Source organism: Rhinolophus hipposideros (genome assembly GCF_964194185.1).
Source record: "Rhinolophus hipposideros genome assembly, chromosome: 8".
In the NCBI taxonomy this organism is placed as follows: domain Eukaryota; kingdom Metazoa; phylum Chordata; class Mammalia; order Chiroptera; family Rhinolophidae; genus Rhinolophus; species Rhinolophus hipposideros.
Window position 1 is genome coordinate 72840426 of NC_138054.1, and position 20964 is coordinate 72861389.

Genomic DNA, 20964 nt, shown 5'->3' on the forward strand with positions numbered 1-20964 from the left:
AGGAGTATGCAGAGGGAGGGAGGAGGCAGCCTAGGTGCTGAGCCTGGGTAACAGACACAGTGCCACGTGAGTAACATGAGACCACCCACGACACTCACGCTGACTCGAAGGCACTGCCTGCATGACTTCAAAACTTCCATGCCCCGATCCCCCAATTGTGTGACTCTTCTCTACAAAGCGACTAAACATAAGCTCTCTTCTGCAGCCTGAAGGTGGAGAGCTACCCCACTGGGCGCCCCAGAACAGTGAGCCCAGGATCCTGACGGCTACATTTTTCAGCATGGGAAGACCCCAGCTGTCTTAGAGCCCTTCAGTAGGGGGCTATGGGGCACAGTAAGGCTGAGGCAGCCACAACCGTGAGCTCAGTGGCTGGGGCGAAGGCCTAAGGAAAAACTAGGCACCCATCTAAAGCAGCCTGGGCCCCACCTTTCCCGGCCCCTACCTTTGAATCTACTGCCCACTGAGGAGTCTGTGGGAATCCTTTTGGTGCCTTTTAGTCAGCTCAGAAGAGCCAATGCCCTTCTTGGGGTGGATAAAGAACTCAAACAAGGGGATGCAGGCCACATGTAACACCGCCAGGGTAGCACTCACGGCTGTGGTGTCCCGTGACCACGGCCTGGCCTGTAGCCACGCAGGCTGAGAGCGCAGCTGCCCACCCACTCTGCATGGGGATCCACTTCCCCAGAGCAGACGCATGTTAACAGAGCTCAGGATGTGTAAAGCCTGGTGTCAGAGACCTGCTAGAGAATGTGTGGGTGCCCTGGCAAAGGGATGGGGAGGGCCCCAAACACGGAAGCCACCTGAAAGAGACGCCTTCCAAAGGAGGAGTCAGGTATACAGGGAGGGAAGGTCCACCTGGGCCATATTCTCTCCAGGCCCACGTCGTCCTCGCCTTCATGGCTGAAGCTCCAGTTAAATGAGTTATGCGGAAGGGGAGAGAGGTAATAAATATCAAAGCTGTTCCCTGAAAACATGAGGCACTACACTTCCAAGAACAGGGGAACGGGTGACACTCGAGGTGGGGAGAGTGCTACTGTCTCACTTCTACACAGAGCTTAGCTTGGCTTCCACAGTGAAGGTTCCAGAAGACTCAGGACTACCCTGAGAATTCAGGTGTCGGCAATGACAGAGGCAGTGTCCAAAAGGCAGGGGTGGGCAGGAGCGAGGGGTGGGCAGGAGCGAGGGGTGGGCAGGAGCGAGGGGTGGGCAGGGGTCTAGATCTCCTTTGAGGGGACTGCCACTTCCTCTGCACTTGGTGCCTTTCCAGTCCTGTCCGTCCTACCTGTTTCTAGAACTTGAACATAGTCCCTCTCCCAGGAGTTTGACTACCATGCATCCACAGATAACTCTAGTCCTACCTTCTCCCCCCCGCTTCCGGCCCAGCTATCCCAACGCCTACTGCCCACTGCCACTCGGATTTCCCTTCGGCACGTCACGCACAAAACGTCCTAACCCAAACTTAGAACCTTCTGCTCTCCCACCCCACCTGCATCTCCGTGCCCCCACCCTGAAGGATGGCATGCTCTACCCCAAGGCCTTCTGTCTTTCCTCGGCTGTGCTCAATTCTGCCTCTGAAACCTCTCAGATCCATCCCCTTCTCTTCAATGTAACCACTCCTCTAGTTCAGACCCTCCCTTTTAACTGGAATACGGCAAAACTGCCCCAATAGGTCATCCTAACTGCAGCACATCCAAGTTCCATTCAGCTGACTTTGACAATGCCCCTCTGACCCTGTCACCCTCAGCCTGGTGTCCAAGCTGGCAGACACAAGGTTCTCTGTGATCCTGACCAAGCACCCCTCCAATCTCAGCTCCCACCACTCCCCTACTCCCATTCATACACCAATAGTGCTAAGAAGCTAAGGTCCCTACCTTCACCTTTCATCTGTGCTTTTCACACCACTGTGCTTCCCCTGGGACTCCGATCCCCTCTTTTGGGGTCCTTCCTCTCGGCTCATATGCTTCCCTATGTTTCATCTTATTACTGCAGATACTGGCATCTGCTGGTTCCAGGTCCTGCCCCTCAGAGATAATGTGAGGCAGGAAAGGTAAGTCGGGAAGGAGTTGACAGGCAGTGATCCCAGGTGAGCTAGGAAGTAGAGGACAGGGTTAAGGAGTGATCACAGAAAAGGAGTGCAAATCTCTGTGACGTCCTCTTATGTGAATAGAAAGTTCCATTCTTCAAGGTTCCATCGCATCCACTCTGACAGGTTCCCAAGTCCATTAAATAACCAGGGTATGAATGTCACCCCAATGTCATAGGCAGAATCAGAAGAGGGGCTTTCCTTTAAAATCATATGGAAATCAGAGTCCTTGGTCAACATTTCTAAACCCTTCTTAGGCGAAACTCTGGAGGACAAAATGCTGAAAATGAGAAAACCATCCTGTGTGAACCTTTCTGATTTAGCCTGTGAGGGAGGAAGGTCTTAATGGCCAACGTTTAGAAAGCACAGGGGAGGCCGGGGACAAGATGGCTCGGCATACAACCACCATGAACCTAGAAAGTGGAACCATGTTCAAAGCCCTCTCGAGAGTATACCACACGCATCCCAACTCCTTCCACCTGTCTTAGAATGGGGAACTGGAACAAAGCTTCTGCCACGCTGAGCAGGAAAGGGTCAGGGAGGCAAAAAATCACAGGGGGGAGCGAACACTGGTGAGGAAGCCCAGATTTCTGTAAGGTTTAGCCTAGGATCCAACCAAGGGTAATAAGAAGCAGGGCTGACTACCTGAGAAAAGGGAAATTCTTAAACCCTCTTTCCTTAGCCAAAGCAGTATCTCATCGGGAGAAACATCACTTCAGCTACAAATTTTTCCCAATCTCAACCCACCTGTCTCTCACCCATATTACTGTAAAGATGAACATTCACATCAAGTGCTTTGGTAATTGCTCATTCTTGCTCAAAGGACAGTGCCAGTTCTGAGCATCTCAAGACCTTTAATCTTTAGGTATTCTAGGTTTCCATACTTGTTAAAAGGAGAATTCATAAAGGAATCTTAACAGGAAATGTGGTCTACAAAGTGCTTGCTTTGAGATCCTGGCACCTGAGTTACCTACCCTAATGTGAAACGGGATTCAGTATGACAGGAAGAGCTCCTCAGGCTCTGCAGACAGACACGGTTGAATCCTGTCTCTGCCATTTTCAGATGTGTGACCCAAGTGAGTTACTTGTTTCCCGAGCCTCACTCTTCTCTTCTGGGAAATGGGGAGAACGTTATTACCTACCCCCTGGTGCCGTTCTGAGGATTAAATGAGATGATGTGTATAAAGTGTTTAGCACAGAGCCTGCTGAGAAACAAATGCTCGATAAATACTGGCTATTTTTGCCATTATTAACAATGATTTGCTAATATGTCATTGTTCCTACTTTTTACTGAGCTCACAGTGGCTTGCTTTAGGCCAGTGCTTCTCAGTTATGCCCCTCTCTCACCAGAGTCTCCAAGTTCTCCTGTGAGGATACGCCCCAACTGAAAACTGCCAGGTAGGAGAATCTGCAACGTGTGCCAATGGGGTGTGTGTACATGCGGACAGTGTGAAGGCAGAGTGTGATTTGGAATCACTGCTCAGGACTGAGAGTAGGTTGTTTTACAGAGAAAAACAAATTACACTTAGGAAAAGTGCCTTCAAATCCGTATCCTTAGCATTTGTATTCACTACCAAATGACCTGGATTATAAAAGGATTACTCCTGATATATGCACCAAGCTTGAAAATTGGGAGTGTTTCTTTCTACCATAAATCTTATGATCTTGGGAGATTTAAATACATGTTTATCGCTTTTGTTGTTGGGGGAGTTGTCTCCTATGATGCTTTCCCTCCTGCATGGGTTCTTCGGTGGGCACTGAAGTGGGAGCTATTGTTAAAGTCTTTGCCACACTCCATACACTTGTAGGGTTTCTCCCCAGTGTGGATTCTCTGGTGAATAATAAGACTGGAGCTCTGGTTAAAGCATTTCCCACACTCTCTGCACTTATAAGGCTTCTCTCCTGTATGAATCCGCTGGTGAGTAATGAGGTTAGAACGGTCACGGAAGAATTTTCCACACTCAAGGCATTTGTAGGGCTTCTCTCCTGTGTGCACTCTCTGGTGTGTGATGAGCTTGGAGCGCTCACTGAAGCATTTCCCACAGTCCATACACTTGTATGGCTTCTCTCCGGTGTGGGTTCGCTGGTGGTTAGCCAGCGTGGAGCTCTTACTGAAGCTTTTCCCACATTCAGCACATTCATATGGTTTCTCACCTGTATGGATTCTTTGGTGACTAATGAGGGCAGAGCTCTTAGAAAAGGTTCTTCCACATTCAGAACACTGATAAAGTTTCTCCCCTGAGTTGGTGCTGTGCGGCCCAGGGGAATTCAAGGTCTGACTGGCACTCTGAGGCTGTTCAGGGGACGTCGCCTCTGTCAGGTTCCTCCAGCGAGCACTGAAGGATGGGCTCGGGCCAAAGTTTTCCCCGGGCTCACTACAGTGGTCAGGATTTCCTCCCAAGTGGATCCGCTGATGTTTCAGAAGGTTTGAGCTCTGGTTGAAGCTTTTCCAACATTGCCCACATTTATAGGGCTTTTCCCCTGTGTGGATTCTCTGGTGGGTGATGAGATTTGAGTGGTCGCTAAAGCTTTTCCCACATTCGAGACATCTGTAGGGCTTCTCTCCAGTGTGAATTCTCTGGTGTGTATTGAGGTTGGAGCGGTCACTAAAACTTTTCCCACATTTGAGGCAATTGTAGGGCTTTTCACCTGTGTGTGTCCTCTGGTGGGCAATGAAGCGGGAGCTCCGACTGAAGCTTTTCACGCACGTGTCACACTTGTAGGGTTTCTCTGCAAGGTACAATCCTTGATGGTCAATAAGTTTTCCTAAATCCTCTTCAGAAGAACATTCTTCCCACTGTTCCTGTGAGGGATTTCCCCACTGCTCTTCATTTTCATTTTCACTGTCTTCCCCCCAGTCATGAGGGTGGCAAACAATTTCTGTGGTACATTTTGATAAAGCGCCAGGCAAATCCTCAAAAATATCCTGCTCTGAACTCTGGTCTTCATCTTCATGCTTCATCTCAAAACCTGAAAGAATGGACAGAAACACAGTTTTTGCTCATTCATTAGTTGGTGTCTATTTATGTTTGTATCTCATGTCTTGTGAATTTGGCTGACATGAATTTGTATCTTGCATCTCACATCTTATAAATGTGACTAACGTGAAATTGATCAAGTTTCAGTGCATACACGCATTTCTGAGCTGCAAAGTTCAGGAGCAGAGTGTAGGTACCCCATCAAGGGAGCCATGAGCACTAGCCAAGCAGCCAGCCAGTCTCCCTGACCAACTCGCCTGTCCCATTATTTGATAATGAACACTTCTTTTTTCTCGTTCAGTCAGTCTGTCCTATGTCATAGGAGATTGAATAGACTCTATAATTGCCCAAATGAATCCCAGTAAAATCTAGACCTCACTGCTTGGCTCATTTGAGGGATTATATTAAGCTAGAGACTGGATAATCAGAGCAAGGCACACATCTTTTTCCAATCCAATTCTATTCTCTGTTTTAGTTCAGTGAGAAGATAATGAGCCTGACTCCCTCACTCCGTCTGCATGCTTGCAGGTTTTGTGGCCATCCAATGACTCCCGGCTTACCAGTGTCTGGGGTTTTAGGGCATGGGGTTGGAGGTTTGATGGCATCTTCGTCTGCCGTCTCATCCCAGGCCTCCTGTTCATCAGCCTCAGTACTGCTCTGCCCAGATGGAGGGAGACCCGCTGCCTCCCCGAAGGTCCCCATGACTCTGACCGCAGTCCGAGCCCTCACCAGCGAGTCCAGCTCCTCATAGAAGGGGCATGTGCCCGGTGGATGGCTGCTCTTGGCTTTCCGGTAGCTTCGAAGGAGGTTTTTGAATCTGTAGCGACACTGCTCCAGTGTCCGCAGGAAGCCCTGTGCACACAGCCGCTCTGCAATGGCCCGGTACACCTGGCTGTTCTGGTGACAGGTGCGAAGCTTTTCAGAGAATGGGGACTCGCTGAGAATGGTCAGGAAGGCCTTGGTCTCCTCGTAGCCCCAGTGCACACCTGCTGTCAGGAGTGAAAAGTTCAGAACTGTGAGACTTAATGAAACTTGCCTAGGTCATCGGGGTCACCTGCCCTGCTAAATGCCTAGAACATAGGCATCTCAGAAATTGTCCAGGTGCCTGAGGCACCAACAAAGAATATACCCCTGCTTCTCAGGGCTGTGCCACCCCCTTCTAAAAGATTCTATTAACACTTAAGAGTCTTGCCAGAAGGGGAGGACTTCGGTGGCCATATTATACCAGGTGACGCCACTCGCCTGGCTTCAGCTGATTGGTTCAGGGAAAGGCCTATAGTATACAAGAGACTCTCTCTATATCCATTAAACACTTGTCCTCTACTTACTTTTATGAATTTTCCTTTTAACAAACATGGGAATGGAGAATCTCTAAAGACATGAATGGACTTCAAATAATCTTGCAATAGAGCCCAACTGAGGATGCCTTCCCCTTTTGTGGAAGAAGGACAAGGAAGTGGCCTATGGTCAGTTCCTCTGCAGGTGAATGATGCAGCCAGGGAGGCAGCATGGTGGGGGGAAAACCACAGGAAAGGGGGCTGGCGCCCTGGGCTCTGACCCTGACTCTGCCTCACTGTGGACCTTGAGATAAGACGCTTCATCTCTTCGGTTTCAGTGTTTCCACTTTTACAATGACTGGGTGTTTCCTAAACACTGATTGCTCAATTACATACTGTCATGATGTCTGCTCTATCTATTAAGTATTTCACTCCGTATCTTTCTTTACCTAAATTTACTATCTGTGAAATCCCGGTTGATGGGTTCATACACATTAAAAGTTCACTCATCCCCATACTACCAGCGACACACTTTGGGAAATACTGAATTAGCTCTTTAAGGTCCCCTAAGATTTTTAAAGTGCTTGTCTCTATAAGTAGTACACTTGTACAAGGAGAACTGAGCATACAAGACGAGAGTGGGAGTCTGAGGATGACCTAAGGAACTTAGCGCCTTACTCCAGTAGCATCAATCCAGCCTGCTGCGCCCTGAACTCAGGCAGCTGAGGGTTTGGCTAGTAGGAGGGTTGGAATCTCGATCCAATTAAACCCGTGTTCTTACCAATACGACTTTGGAACAGAGCCGGACCCCCTGGAATCCTGGGCCCCTGCACGGACTCATCAGTGACCAGGTCATCACCATTACAGACTTCTGCTGTTTCCTCAGGCTCCCAGCCCCCTTCGTCCGGCTCTTCCATCTCTGCATCACTATCCCCCAGCCTGGGAAGTGTCACAGCCTCTCCCACTCCCTCTGTGGCTCTGATGGCTGTCCGAGCCCTCACCAGGGCCTCCAGCTCCTCGTAGAAGGGACAGGTCCCCGGTGGGTGGCTGCTCTTGGCTTTCCGGTAATTCCGTAGGAGGTTTTTGACCCTGTAGCGACACTGCTCCAGGGTCCGCAGGAAGCCCCGTGCCCTCAGCCGCTCAGCAATGGCCCGGTACACCTGGCGGTTCTGGTGGCAAGTCCGGAGCTTTTCAGAGAAGGGGGACTCACTCAAAATGGCCAGGAAAGTCTTGGTCTCCTCGTAGCCCCAGTGCACACCTGACACCTTCATGTCCTCCACGTCCCACTGGTACTGTTCTTCCCAGGCTCTGGAGTCCCTCCAGGCCAATGCGGGAGCCGGTTTTGTTTGCTCAATATCCAGGCTATAATCTGCAGTGTTCCTTTTTCCAGAATTTATAAGACTTGGACCCAAAAATTCTGGTCCTTGCTCTCGCTGGGAGATGATATTTGCTTTTGAAACTAGAACTCCTATGTAAAAGGAAGGAAAGAAATGATTAAGTAGAAATGATCTCTTGAGCAGAGTGCCTGTCCAAAATGTCCCTGAAACATATCATTTCCCTGTGAGAGGCTAATGAGAAATTCCCATGCTAATCCCTTCAAATGTCTGGTGGGTTAGAGAGGTAGCTGGAGGTAACAGAATCACTTCACCAAAAACATCACTTGAGCTGTTTGCTTTGTTCATTTGCTTTTTCAGTTCTTGTTATGAAACATATCGTACAAAAGTGTAACTGTCATTGGTCCACAATAGGCTCATGACTTAAACTGGCCCAATCAGAATTAATTCAATGGTTGGAGGAAAGGTCTGGCTGGCTGTCTGTCTCTCTCTCTGCCACCCCCACCCCCCACAGCCCCATTTCTCTCTCTCTGTCTCTCTCACTCTGCCGCCTTCTCTGTATGTATGTGTGTGGTGTGAGTCCCTTGCTAGGAAACTTGTGGCCTCAATTGCACTGGCATCTATCTTTTGATTCTGACACAAAATAGCTTTAATATGAAGCTGAGACTGAGGATGGCAGAGCAGAGAAAAAGAAAGAACCTAGGCCCCTTATGATATGGCTGAGCCAGTTTGTACTGCGGTAGGAACATGCTCTCCTCTGGATTTCCAAGACGTAACGTCAGAAAATGAATTTCCTTATTTTTTAAAACAGTTAACTATGTTTAGAGAACTCCTATCCCAATAGCTCCCAAGCCTAACAAAACAGAAGCCTTTAATTAAAGGAAATATTTGAAGGAAACTAGATGAAAAAGAGTTTAGAGCTAAAAGAGGCTTAAGGATTGTCTAGTTCAGCATTTCCCAAAGTTTGTCCCTTTGAATGCTCTTTTCCCCAGACACCACGTGTGAAGAAGGGGTTACACAGACAAGCAAGTAGCCAATGAGGGTCTAGTATCTTACCTTACTGACGTGCTCAGACCTGTCATTGCCTCTTCTACTTTATCCCACTCATGTGTCTAACTGCCCTCATACTGATCCCAGGCTCCACAGGGAAGTGGTTCATTATTATCTGACTTCCCGTGTAGATGCGCCTATAGAGAAAGGAGTCTGTGCTGGTCCTGTGGGCTTCGAGTATTTTCAGCCCTGTGATAAGTTCACTGTGGTTTAGTGCATCAGTTTCATGGGCTTAATTCACTTGAGTCCACCCCTGAGAGAGGGATCCTGTTTGATGCGGAAAAGACAGGATTTCTGAGACGGCAGGCGGGGCCCAGTCCCTGCATCACAGTGAATGTACTGAGGAAATGAAGGTAACGAGCCCCAAGAGGGCGGGCTGTTGGAAGCCATCCTGCGAGCCTCCATCCAGGCAGACTCCATTCCCATACTCCATCCCGGCCTGTTGGCTACAGAAAGCATGTCTTCTTCCTATGTCTGAAATTCCACAGACTTCACAGAGTCCCAGTCCTAAGGGAGTGATGAAACACTCTGTGGGAACTGAGTACACCAGAAACCCAACACCTTCTTCAGAGGGCACTGTTTCCTTACCCAGGGACACGCCATTCCCACAGTTGTCTCCTGGGGGGTTCTTGAGAAACTCCTTCTCAGCATGTTTGCCAGGGCCCAGGGCTTCCTGTGAGATGTACAAGAGAGGGACCTCAAATGTCACCGACCCTTGACAACAGCTGGGGAACCCTACCAAGAAAGATAATGGGAATACAGGAATACCGTGTGTGAGGCTAGCAATGCAGGGGGCAGCATGACCAAGGAGAGGCCCAGCAAATCGGGGGCAAGGAAGAGGCTAACACCTGAATCTTGTGCCCTTTTGCTGAGGTGAGGCCATGGGAAGAGAAGAGGAGCATAGGGGCAAGAGCACAGGAGAAGTAATGACAGGAAAGGGAGACCAAACAGCAGCTTACCTGAGACTCAGCTGTCACCTCCCAATCTCCAACGCTCCCCATCTTTGGGAGAGCAGGGGCTCGGGGAGTGAGGACAGCTAAGGAGAAGAAAAAGTCTCTGAAACCAAAGCTCTGGTTCCCAGAAGACCACCCCCTTTCGGGTCCAGCTTTCCAAAGGCCACACGTGGGTCAATCTGAGACTATCCCTGTAGCCCGTGCCGTTTTCCCCTTTTCCTTCCCTTCGAGAGTATCTGCTCCTACAGTGATGTGCCATATGAGAAATGCCAGCCTGAATACCTGTGATCACCACTTTGCTTCAGTCCCAGCTGGAACGTGCATGACTCAGACATGGGATGGGGGTTTGGGGGAAGGGGGCTTGTTGCCGAGCTGACATCGTTGGGAGCTTCATATTCTTTTAGAATGCTTACCTGCCTTACTTCTTAGTGTGTCCATCAGACACTATTCCATCCCTTGCCTTGAAATCTGTACATCTCTCCTCCCCATGTACCCTTCCTTACCAACTCGCTCACCCCTCTTCCCTGATGTTCCCTGATTCTTGGGACTCACCACTCTCTTTCAAGGTCTGGGGCACCATCTTGGTGTCTAGATGCTTGGGAAGGTCAGGGCATGGATTCTTCACCCACTGCCTCTGGGACTGTCCCTTGTGCCAGTGATCCATTGGCTGCAGCTGACAGCTCTGAGATTCCTGCATTCTCTTTAAGGGCCTGGTCTCTTCTGCACACAAGTCCAGTTCCTACAAGAGATGGTCAAAATTCCCAATCGTCAGTTCAATACGACCAATTCTGGTAGGGCAGGCAATGTTCTGTTGAGCACAACTGTGGCCCAGAAGTTAACAGGCTCTTTTTAAGACCCGAAGATGGCTCAAAGTATGACGACAAAGCCATCAGGCTGACTTGAGAAAATAGACTATAAATTATCTGACCAAATGACTAATGTCTTGTTCAACACAGGGAGGCCAAACAAGTATCTCAATGAGGCAACGACTATCCAACACATTTTTTAATCATAAAAACATAAGTTATGTAAAAATTTTACGACATTAAAAAATAATCTCTAAACATCAAAAACAGGGAGTATAATTTTTAAGTTAAAAAAAAAGAGAGAGGAAAGTTAACCAGGTTTACATTAAAAAGCAAAGGGAAGCATAAGAACAGATACAACTATAACTCTAAATGTAATTGCTCTAAATATTCCTGCTGAAAGGCAAAGACAATTCAAAAATAAATATAAGAAAAAGGAAGGACAAAGAATTACAGATTGAATTTTAAAATGAAAAAGAAAGTACGTGCTGTTTCAGAAAGGCACATCTACTCTTAAAACAGAAGGATAAGCAAAGATACAGCACTGTAACTCAAAAGGAAAACAGAAGTGGCAATTTTAATTTCAATATTGACGTTCAGGCAAAAAGTACTCAGAGGTATAGAGAATATGTACAAAATAAAAGGGAATAATCAATTAAGAGATGACATTACTCAATTCAGCATTATCAATCATAAAACTCATTTCTCATCTCTACCTCTCAGTTGGTTCCAAATGCAGAGGGAGAGGCCGAGATCTTATTTCCTGGCCCTAAACCCCCCAAAATATTACAATCTCATTGCCTTACAGAAACAACTCACTTTAAAAAGTGTATTTCAATGTCTTCAATAGGTATTTTCAATACTCACATGGTTCAAAAATAGAAAATATATATAAGAATATAGTCAGAAAATACCCCATCCCCACCCCTGAACCATGCCATCTGCCCGTTTCTTCCCCTACTCCTCCCCACAGGTAACTATTGTTCTGCATCCTTTCAGAGTTTCTTTATGTTCAAGCAACTGTAAATATATATTCTTATTTATTCCCCATGTTTACACAAGAGGTCGCAACTATATATACCAGGGGTGCCAAAAAAATGTATACACATGACTTGTATTCATCGTTTGTTATCAGTGTATACATATTATTACAATTTTAATACAGTTTTTTTCCTTTCTTAAAATGTGTACACACTTTTTTGGCACCCTCTATATTTCTCTGAACCTTATTTTTTGACTCAAAATAGTGACATCCATCTTCATCGACTTACTGCTTTTGCCAAACTTATTTCCAAAAATCTTTTGGCTGATCTCAAAAGGAGGATGTTTACCATTAAGAAGATATATAGGAATGGGCCATGAGCATCAAAAGCCATTCCAAACAAGGAGCTCCACCAACACCCTGTGTGGTTCACAGGGAGAAAACACCACTTACCAACATTCTTATACGGTTAAGGGGGGGAAAAAGAAAAAAAGAAAAAAAACAACTCACTGTTATAGTTACAGTCTTACAATCTACATGAGAACTGTGTGACTAGACTCCACCACAGTCCTCACTCCTAGCCCTAGCTCTTTCAACCACTGCCTAAGCGAAGATTCTGATTCCATGGACGGTAACATGGACACAGGAAGCGTTGGCTTCAAGTGACAACGAGGAGGAAAGAATCAGGAGGATACTGACTGGGGTAGGCGTGAAGAAAGAATCCATCTAAAACGCCTGTGCACCACAGAAAAATCTGCACCTGCAAGTTTCTAGCAGCTTTATTCATAATTGCCAACTCGTGGAAACATCCAAGGTGTCGCGTGGTAGGAGAACAGAAAAACTGTGGCACATCCAGACAATGGAATATTATTCAGCGCTAAAGACAGCTGTGAAGCCATGAAAAGACACGGAGCAAATTGAAATGCATGTTACTAAGTGAAAGAAGCCACTCTGCAAAGGCGAAACTGTGAAGACAGTAAATGTACCAGTGGTTGCCAGAGATGGAGGGGAGGGATGAATTTGCAGAGCACAGAGGAGTTTTAGGGCAGTGACACCGGTCTGCATGGTACTGTAATGGTGGGTCAAGTCATTACACAGAAGGGGCAACACCAAGCGTGAACCCCGGTCAACTACGGACTCTGGGTGATAATGAGGTGTCCGTGCAGGTTCATCGATCGTAACAAAGGCACCACTCTAGTGGGTACTGACAATGAAGGAAGCTGTGCAGGTGGCAGGGCAGGAGGCATGTAAGAACTCGCTGCACTTTCCGTTCCATTTTCACAGTTCTGCTGTAAACCTAAAACTGCTCTAAAAAACAGTCTATTCATGTTTACGCCCCTGATGGGGAGAGGGGCTCTGCAAAAGGGTGATGACATAATCAACAAGCTAAAAATTACAGATGGAGTTCTTCAGCACTAAAAGATGGAGCTATGAAGCCATGAAAAGACATGGAGCCAGTGAAAAGTAGCAGAGCAGGAAGATCTCTTTAAGGAAACTATCTCAGAGGCCATTTGGCTCAGTAGGCATCAACCTTTTTCAGGGGGGACTCTCTTTGAGGAACATAGGTAATATATCTGATTCCACTATTAAGACTTGGAAAACTTTTACCTGCAGAGAACGTAACTAAGTTATGTACCTTGTGATGTAAGATCACAAGCCACAACATATATGTCTGGGGAAAAATAAGCTCCTGTGCTACGTACTTATCCATGCGGTTTGACATTTGTGAGCCCTCAAGAGCAGGTAGGAAAGTGCAAAGAACGATGAACTTGGAAGCTGAGCTTTGTGAAGCACCTGACTTTTAGCGCCTTAGTTTAAGCTAGAATAATGAGGACAATCATGCTATTTCCATCTACCCATATTACTGCTGTAAGCATCCAAACAGATCACACATGTAAAAAGATTTTAAGTATAAAACACAATACAAATCAACCATACTGTGCATACAGTATTGGTAGGCAGTTTGGAGCAGTGGTTATAAACGCTGGCTTTAGAGTCAAACTGCCTAAATCCACATCCTGGCTCTACCACCTCGTAGCTGTGTGACCTTGAGCCAATTACCCATCTTTTCTCTGCCTCAGTTTCCTCACTGGTAAAACTAGGATAACAGTACTGACCTCGTTCAATTGCTGACCGGACTAAATCAGTTAACACCTGGAAAGCACTTAGAACAGTGCCTGGTACCCAGGAGTGCTCAATAAACGTCAGCTGCTCGGTAACAATAATGGCTATTATTTTGGCAATTATTGACCTAGTCACACCCCGCTGCCTTGCCCGCCCGCTCCTTGGAGAACAGACCGCTTGCTCACCCGTTGTCCTGACGCCCGGGCCTCTCGGTGCCAATCTTCCACCAGCGCCACGGCCTCCTCGCCGCTCTCAGGGTGGCGCGCCTGCACCCAGGCCTGGGCCTCCCTGGGTAAGATGGTCAGAAACTGCTCCAGCACCAGCAGCTCCAGGATTTGCTCTTTGAGGCGGATCTCCGGCCGCAGCCAGTGACAGCACAGCGCCCAGAGCTGGCTGAAGGCCTCGTGAGGTCCAGCTGCATCCCTGTACCGGAACTGCCTGAAGCGCTGGCGGGAGGCCTCAGGGCCACGGACGAGGTCACGGTCCTTCTCCCCGGGTCCGGATTCTGATCTGCACGCGTCCTCCTCCAGTTTCACAATCAGGAGTTCTTCAGGCTCGGGGCGGGGAGACGCCTGGCCCTGGGATTCCAGCGCTACAGCCATGCTCTATCCTGGACGCTTCACATCAGCTGGGCTGTCCCCATCCAACGTCTTTCTGCATCTACGGTGTGTCCTTCAAGGGGCTCCTGGGAGAAGAAATGCTTCCCAGGGCTCTGAAGGCAGAAAGACAGAGGACAGAGTGAGCAAGCGGACCCAAGAATCTCGCTTTCCTCACTTCCCCCACACCCACCACTGCCTCTACAAGGGGTGGGGGTTCTAAGAGATGCCCCTTTCCCATAAGCTGGAACTTAGACCAGCCAGCACACCGGAGGAAGACAGCAGTGTTACACCCTCTGGGACACCTGCTTGCCTTAGCCTGGCATCAAGCCCTCCACAATCTGGCCCCAGCGTGGCCTTCCTCCCTCTACACATGTCCAAAGTCTGACCTTCCCTCAAGTTGGATCCAAGCATCTCCCCTCCAGCAGGCCTTCCTTCCTGGGCCTTAGAGCTTCAGTCTTCCTCTCTAAGGCTGCTCTTCTCGCAAAAATCCCTCTCGCTCTATACTTGCCCTTGATCATTCTACCCATTGGGCATTTTTCACCACCTCTATGATCCCTAACACTCCAGGACCTGTCTCCAGACCCCAAACTCCAGCCACCTACAGGACATTTCCACTTGACCGTCTCTCAGGCACCTCAATCTCAACGGGTCAAAACCTGATTTCGTCACATTCTCCTGTAAACCTGTCCGTCTTGTGGAGTTCTCCACCCAATGAAGGCACCACCTTCCATCACGTTCCTCATGCCGAAAACCTGCTCGTCCTTTCTCCACGTTCCCCCACATCCAATTCATCACCAAGCTGTGTCCACTTGGCCTTCCAACCATCGACATTCCCAATACCACCGTGTCGGTCCAGAGAATCATCATGTTTATCACGTGATCAGCCTCCTAACTCATGTCCCTGCCTCCACTCCCCTCACCCAACCCCTGGTCCATGCTTTACACAACAACCAGACTGGTGCAAAATCTGACCATGTTACGTCCCTGCTCAACACGCTTCTGGCCCTCCTGTTTCCCTCAGGATAAAGTACAAACCTTGCCCAAGTCTCCACCTCTTTTCTTTACCGTGCTCCCGAGTCACGGTGTTTCAGCTGCATAGCTTGCAGCTCCTACATGGCGATGCCCTCTGAACCCTTACACATGTTGGGGTCTCCTTTGGGAACAGTCTCCTCCCTGTCTTCACCTAGCAAGGACTCAGCTTAAATTGTATTTTTTCCAGGAGGCCTTCCCTGTGCCCTGAGAATAGATCCAGTCCTCAGCCACAAGCTTCATGCCACCTTGTTTTCTGTGTCATTACCCTGATCATACTTTGTTATAATTATCTACCCACGAAATCACAGGCTTCCTAAGGGACCCAGCACAGGGCTCAGCACACACAGGAAGCGTTCAGTAAACAGTGAAATAATGGTCAACGAACAACGCTGACGTGTCGTGAAGCAAGGATTATAAGTAATCCCTTTCTGTGCACACTGGATAAAAAAAGAATGACCTTCTTACTCCTGCCAGAGGAATTGTTTTCTCCTCTTTATTTCCATCTCTGTGACACGTGCTACTTTCCAGGTTGTAGCAGAGGGGTGTATGTACAGATGTGTGTCCCAGAGAGATTACAGCCTCACTAAGGGCAAGAAGTACAGCTTACTTCTCTTTTTTTCACACCTTTCCCAACCCCACACCCACATTAAGCACGAGGAGGCTCTCAGTAAATGTTTGTTGAGTGAACGTCTGGAGCTGCTGCTTTTATACAATGAAGACTCTGACAACACTCATGCTGGGTTATCTAGCAAAATGAGCTCTGTGTCATTCCCAGCAATTCTAGATGACATAAAAAAAAAAAAATGCCTGCTCAAAGGAGGCTATTAGCTGCTTCCAACTGGGAATAACACAGCTGAATTGAGAATGGATGGAGGGTAGTATTTTGATTTTAGGCCATCTGACTGGACTGTCTAGAAATAAGACCAGGGTGATGAAAAACAAAGAGTTGGCCTAAAGACGTCCACTTACGTAGGGAGAGGCTGGGAACACAACTCATGACCACCTGGCAACTTCCTGCTTGGCCTTCAGGTATCAGCCCAACGTTAGGTCATCAGTTAAGAGTTGCTTGACATGCTCTTGTCACACTGCCCCCATCCCTGCTCTCCAAGAATCCCCTCCTCAAGCCTGTTTTCCCAAAGCTGCTGGCATCTATCTCTCACACAGGTGTTATCCTACACTACTGTAATTGCCTGTTTTCACATCCAACGGCCCCCCATTAGATTGCATTACTAGATTGAGTACTCTATCTTACTCATTTCTGTACCCATTAGTGCCCAATTCAGTGTTTGATAAATAGCAGGGTCATTGGAAGTTTTGTTGCCTTTATTAAAATAGTACCTCTGGTACATTAGAAACTTAATGGGCTATGGAAGGTCCATCATTTACATTAAGCGAAAGAATTAACCTTTCATGAAAGTTCGTTTTTAACCACAACCTTAATCATGCACTGGTCCACACACATTTGTGTCGCTCTCTCACACAAGGACTAATCCACCAGTCATCCACAGGGTGCCACCACGTACCCTGCACTGTACTGGGAGCTAGAGAGCCAACAATAACTAGGACGGACCGTCTCCACCTGCATAAAAGTTACAGTCTAATGAGAGAGACAGTCAATGAGCAAGCGAAGGAGTTTGTCGTCCTGCACAGAGAGAACACTACAGCAAAGCAGGCCGTTAGGAGTCCCACCAGACCCAAAGCCCAGAGTCTCAGATAACAGGTATTTTCTTCCGGGGAGACTTCAAAGTCCCAGAGGTTATTTTCAAACACAAACCTGAAAGATTTTTCTGCTACTCTCTTAGACAGATACCAACAGCAGCCTCGCCACAGAGGGAGGTCAACACAGCCGGCCGACAGCAGGGTGACTTCACAGAGGTAACAGGACGAACGGACGAGGGCACTCCTCAGTCCTGAGACTCCCAGGAACACGGGGGCCTCACTGGGATCAGCAGCCTCAGAGTCACCACTTACTGAGTGCCCAGGAGGTGCCAGGCCCGGGGCTAAGTCCTCCACATTCATAATCCCACTGAATCCTCCAGGCGAGCGACTGAAGTGTCGTCAGTGTTGAACTGCATTACACTGATCTGTAACTTACACATATTAAACTACATACAAATACCAGGAAGAGAAAGAAAGGACATCATTTAAATGGAGCACCGGTTCCATTCGCGATGTGTCTATGTCAGAGTGAGCACGCCCGTGATCTGCTGGTGCCCAGGCTGGTCTGTGTTCCCTCAGCCTCTCTTTCCGCTGAGTGCGAGGAGAGTGTCTTTCACACTGCGTGCTCCCCAATCATAGGACCACTCTTTCATCTAACGTTCAAGCAAGAGAACGCAGCTATGCTGGTTAGCTTACTGAAAGACAGGATATTGGTTTCCAAATGGCTCCTGGACAAAGGAATTTCAAGTTGCCTGTTATTTTTGGCTAAATTTAATTTTCATCTTCTGTACTGACTAGAATATCGTAAAGTATGACTCCACTATATCCTCAATTTACATATAGGGAACTGAGCTTCTATGAGGATTCACTTAAGGTTACACAAATAGAAAGTGGTAGAGCTGGAATCTAAGCTGGAAGCCTGAGCCAGATTTCTTTTCTCCATGTTTTGTTTTAACCACACCACATAGTCTCCCCTATGATCTAACAGTCATCCAAACTCTTAACAAGATGGTACGGAGCGTAGAAAGAACATTAAGACAGGAGAGACCAAATCAGGGTTCTAGTTCCACTCCTGCCATTTATCAGCTATGTGACTTTGGACAGGTCATGTGGCTTCAGCAGCTGCCTACCTAGACTGCAGCTGATATAGCCTGACCCTGCCTACTCAGTTGCCCAAAGAGTATAATGAGAACAGAGCAAAGAGACAGAGACTAGAATCAATGGCTACAAATTTAAATGGTTACAGAGGCCAGGCAATGTAAATGAGTAAATCCAGGAGTGTGGCCACTACGGAGCACCCAAGGGAACACTGGCCAGTGTCAGCAGACCTTCTAATTTCTCTAAGAGAAGGTAAAATTCTGGATTTTTAAATTAATCTCTTTCTGCGCACACTGGATAAAAAAAGAATGACCTTCTTACTCCTGCCAGAGGAATTCTTTCCTCCTTTTAATTTCCATCTCTGTGACACTTGCTACTTTTAAATGTTGGCAACCAAATCAAAATTGTTTCAAACACCATTAGGATTAAACAGAGCATGATGGTAGGCTTCATTCAGCATGGGCTGTCACTTCGCCACCTTTCGGCTGAATGAGCTCAAAGGTCTCTTCCAATATCCAGGAAGAGCTAGAAAGGGTACAAATTCCCCTAAATAATGAGGGATAGGTGTTGACTGCTGTCAAAATCAGGATCCCGGTGCAAACACAGGGAAGCTGAGAGGCATCCTGCCTTCTGGGGTAGTGAGAGTGGATGTGGACATGAAGAACCCACCCAGTGAACAAGTGGGATGGGAAGAAAAGATCTGCCCCAGTCCTATGGGAAAGGCCAAGACTGGTCTGTGACCTCCAAAGAGAAAGAAACTGGGCGTTCCCAAAGGCTGTCAAGCTCACTTGGCTGATGGTCCAGGCTGTTGCTTAAGCAGCCTGACCTCACACTTAAGGGCTTAAACCAGGGAAAGCAAATAGGTTTCCTTTAAATCACCAACTTCAGTCAAGCGAGCTAAGGACTCTGAATCCCACGTGAATATGTGCTGTGACCAATTAGCGGACTGCCAGACACAGGAAGGGGAAATGGAAGCATACATTCCATGTACCTGCCACCCCTAGTTTGGCTTAAATGCCCATAGGCATTGCAACAGCTTCCTGCAAAAACAGCCCTGATAGGCAGAAGACTAACTAACGCTCCTGCCCCTGGAAATCCACTGGAATAGCAGTCTTGAAGCCTGGTAAAACAAAACTCACTCTGGATGGTCTTCATTCACACATTCATCAAGTATTCACTACTCTGGGCTGGGCAATGGAGAAAACCGAGGTGACTCAGAACCTGTCCCCGTCCTGGAGATGCTTACAGTCTAGTGAAAGAGACCCCAAAAAAGGCACTAAAAGAGGTCTGTGGGAGCTGGGCGTGGGAGGGGTGACTTTATCTGCTTAAGGCAATTGAACGTATATTTGAGTTGGTTCTTGAAGAAAGAATGGCTTTCTGAGCAGAGAATGGGGGTGGGGGAAAGTGCACGCTAAACAAAGAGAACAGCACCTACAGTGGTGGAAAACCAGCCCCCGCCAAGAAACGGGGAAAACCTTGACAGCCCTAGAGTGTGGGGTGCACGAAGATTAGGCTCCAAGGTGGCTCATAAAGGGTCTTGAATATCAGGTTGAGGTGTCTGGACTGCATTCTATAGGTGAGGGGTGCTTATAATGAAGGTTTTAAAGCAGAAGGCACAATCAGATTTGTGGGATACCAAAAACCGTGACAAAGAAAGGGCAGATGGAAGACACATTAAGGAAACTGAAAGATGGGAAGCTCCCTGTTTGTGGAAGAATGCAAGAGGAACCAGAGCGCACGTGGGTGATGCGGGTGATGGTGCCACTCACTTCCATCAGACACAAGGAAAGGGGTGCAGGCTTGGGGCGGGACAGGAAGCCAGTCCCACCCGGTGGTTCCAGAAGTCACAACCATTAGAGGACGCATAAGGGGACATCAGATTAGATGTCTGTCCTAGGTTAGCTGGCAGAGGCTGCAGCCGCATGTTTAAGGTCGGGGTTCAAGCTCAGGCCCTCTTACCTTCACTTGCCAGGGCCCCAGAACCCTCTATTCTTTCCCCTGTGCTCTCCAGAGCCTTCTATGCCTCTCCCACCTCCAGAATCTCTCTCGGTGTCCTCACCTACGGACAGACCCAAGACCCTCCTCACTCCCAAGGCCCTCGATGTCCCTCATCGTCCCCAACCCCGCTATGACCCTTCCCATCTCCGGACGCCTCATCCTCTGACTGCCCCTCACCCTCCCCTCCACACGTAAAAGCTTCTTTCTCCCCCTCTCACCTTCCCTGGCCCCCTCAGACACCACCACCTCCTACGTCTAAGTCTCCAGCCCAGAGTCTGAGACTCAGCTGCCCCCGCCCCGCCACCCGGACTCACCCACCGAGACACCCACTTCACAACGGGGCGGAAGTGCTCCGGGGTTGCGCAGGGAATGCTGGGACGCGGAGTCCGAACGGCGCCACCCCAGGAAAGGAGCGTCTGAGACTACAACTCCCAGAAAGAACCGCGTGAGCGCCGGTAGGCGGCCCCTCCGTTTGCTGCCCTTCAGATATCGTCAGCCAATAGCTGTGTCATCCTATCCTGGTCCCCGGCACCGGAACAGATCGGAACAGGTTCTAAGCGTGAGGGCGGGGCCTGTTGCTATCCCCATCCTTTCCTCAAGCTCCGGGATAAGGGCACCGCCCAGTGGGCGGTACTCAAGCCGAAGGGGCGGGGTTTGTTGGAGGGGAGAAGCTAGAACCTTAGGCCTGGGAAAGATCAAAGCAAAAACAATAAGTAATAAGGAGAAAGGGTGGCTGGACATGACCAGACTGGTGAGCAGGTGAAAGTTGGACAGTCGTAGGTTCGATTGCCAGCTCAGGGTTAAGCTGCGTGACTGTGTATCAGTTGTGCACCTGGCTTTCTTCGTTTGTAAGGATAATAATAGCATCCGAGTCTCCCAATATTATTTCTTTTAAATTTTTTATTGGAGAATATTGGGGAACAGTGTGTTTTTCAGGACCCATCAGCTCCAAGTCAAGTCGTTTCTTTTAGTTGTGAAGCACGCAGCTCAG

The 20964-nt window shown here is 48.2% G+C and overlaps 1 protein-coding gene across 5 annotated transcripts; it reads right to left on the minus strand.

Annotated features, from left to right (window-relative positions):
* Positions 1 to 2883: 2883 nt before the first annotated feature.
* Positions 2884 to 20369, minus strand: ZSCAN20 (zinc finger and SCAN domain containing 20). Of its 5 annotated transcripts, none has more exons than XM_081056687.1 (8): positions 20288 to 20369; positions 13773 to 14299; positions 10228 to 10414; positions 9682 to 9758; positions 9311 to 9395; positions 7120 to 7806; positions 5622 to 6047; positions 2884 to 5053 (listed from the first exon to the last, which is right to left on the minus strand). In XM_081056687.1, exons 2-8 carry the CDS (start codon positions 14187 to 14189, stop codon positions 3801 to 3803), a joined length of 3132 nt encoding a protein of 1043 aa, XP_080912813.1. In that variant the 5' UTR covers positions 14190 to 14299; positions 20288 to 20369; the 3' UTR covers positions 2884 to 3800. The 5 variants fall into 5 exon arrangements, with proteins under 5 accessions (XP_080912813.1, XP_080912811.1, XP_080912812.1 ...); XM_081056685.1 differs by having other exon boundaries at positions 5622 to 6050; XM_081056686.1 differs by lacking the exon at positions 20288 to 20369 and adding an exon at positions 16188 to 16296 and having other exon boundaries at positions 5622 to 6050.
* Positions 20370 to 20964: the final 595 nt, after the last annotated feature.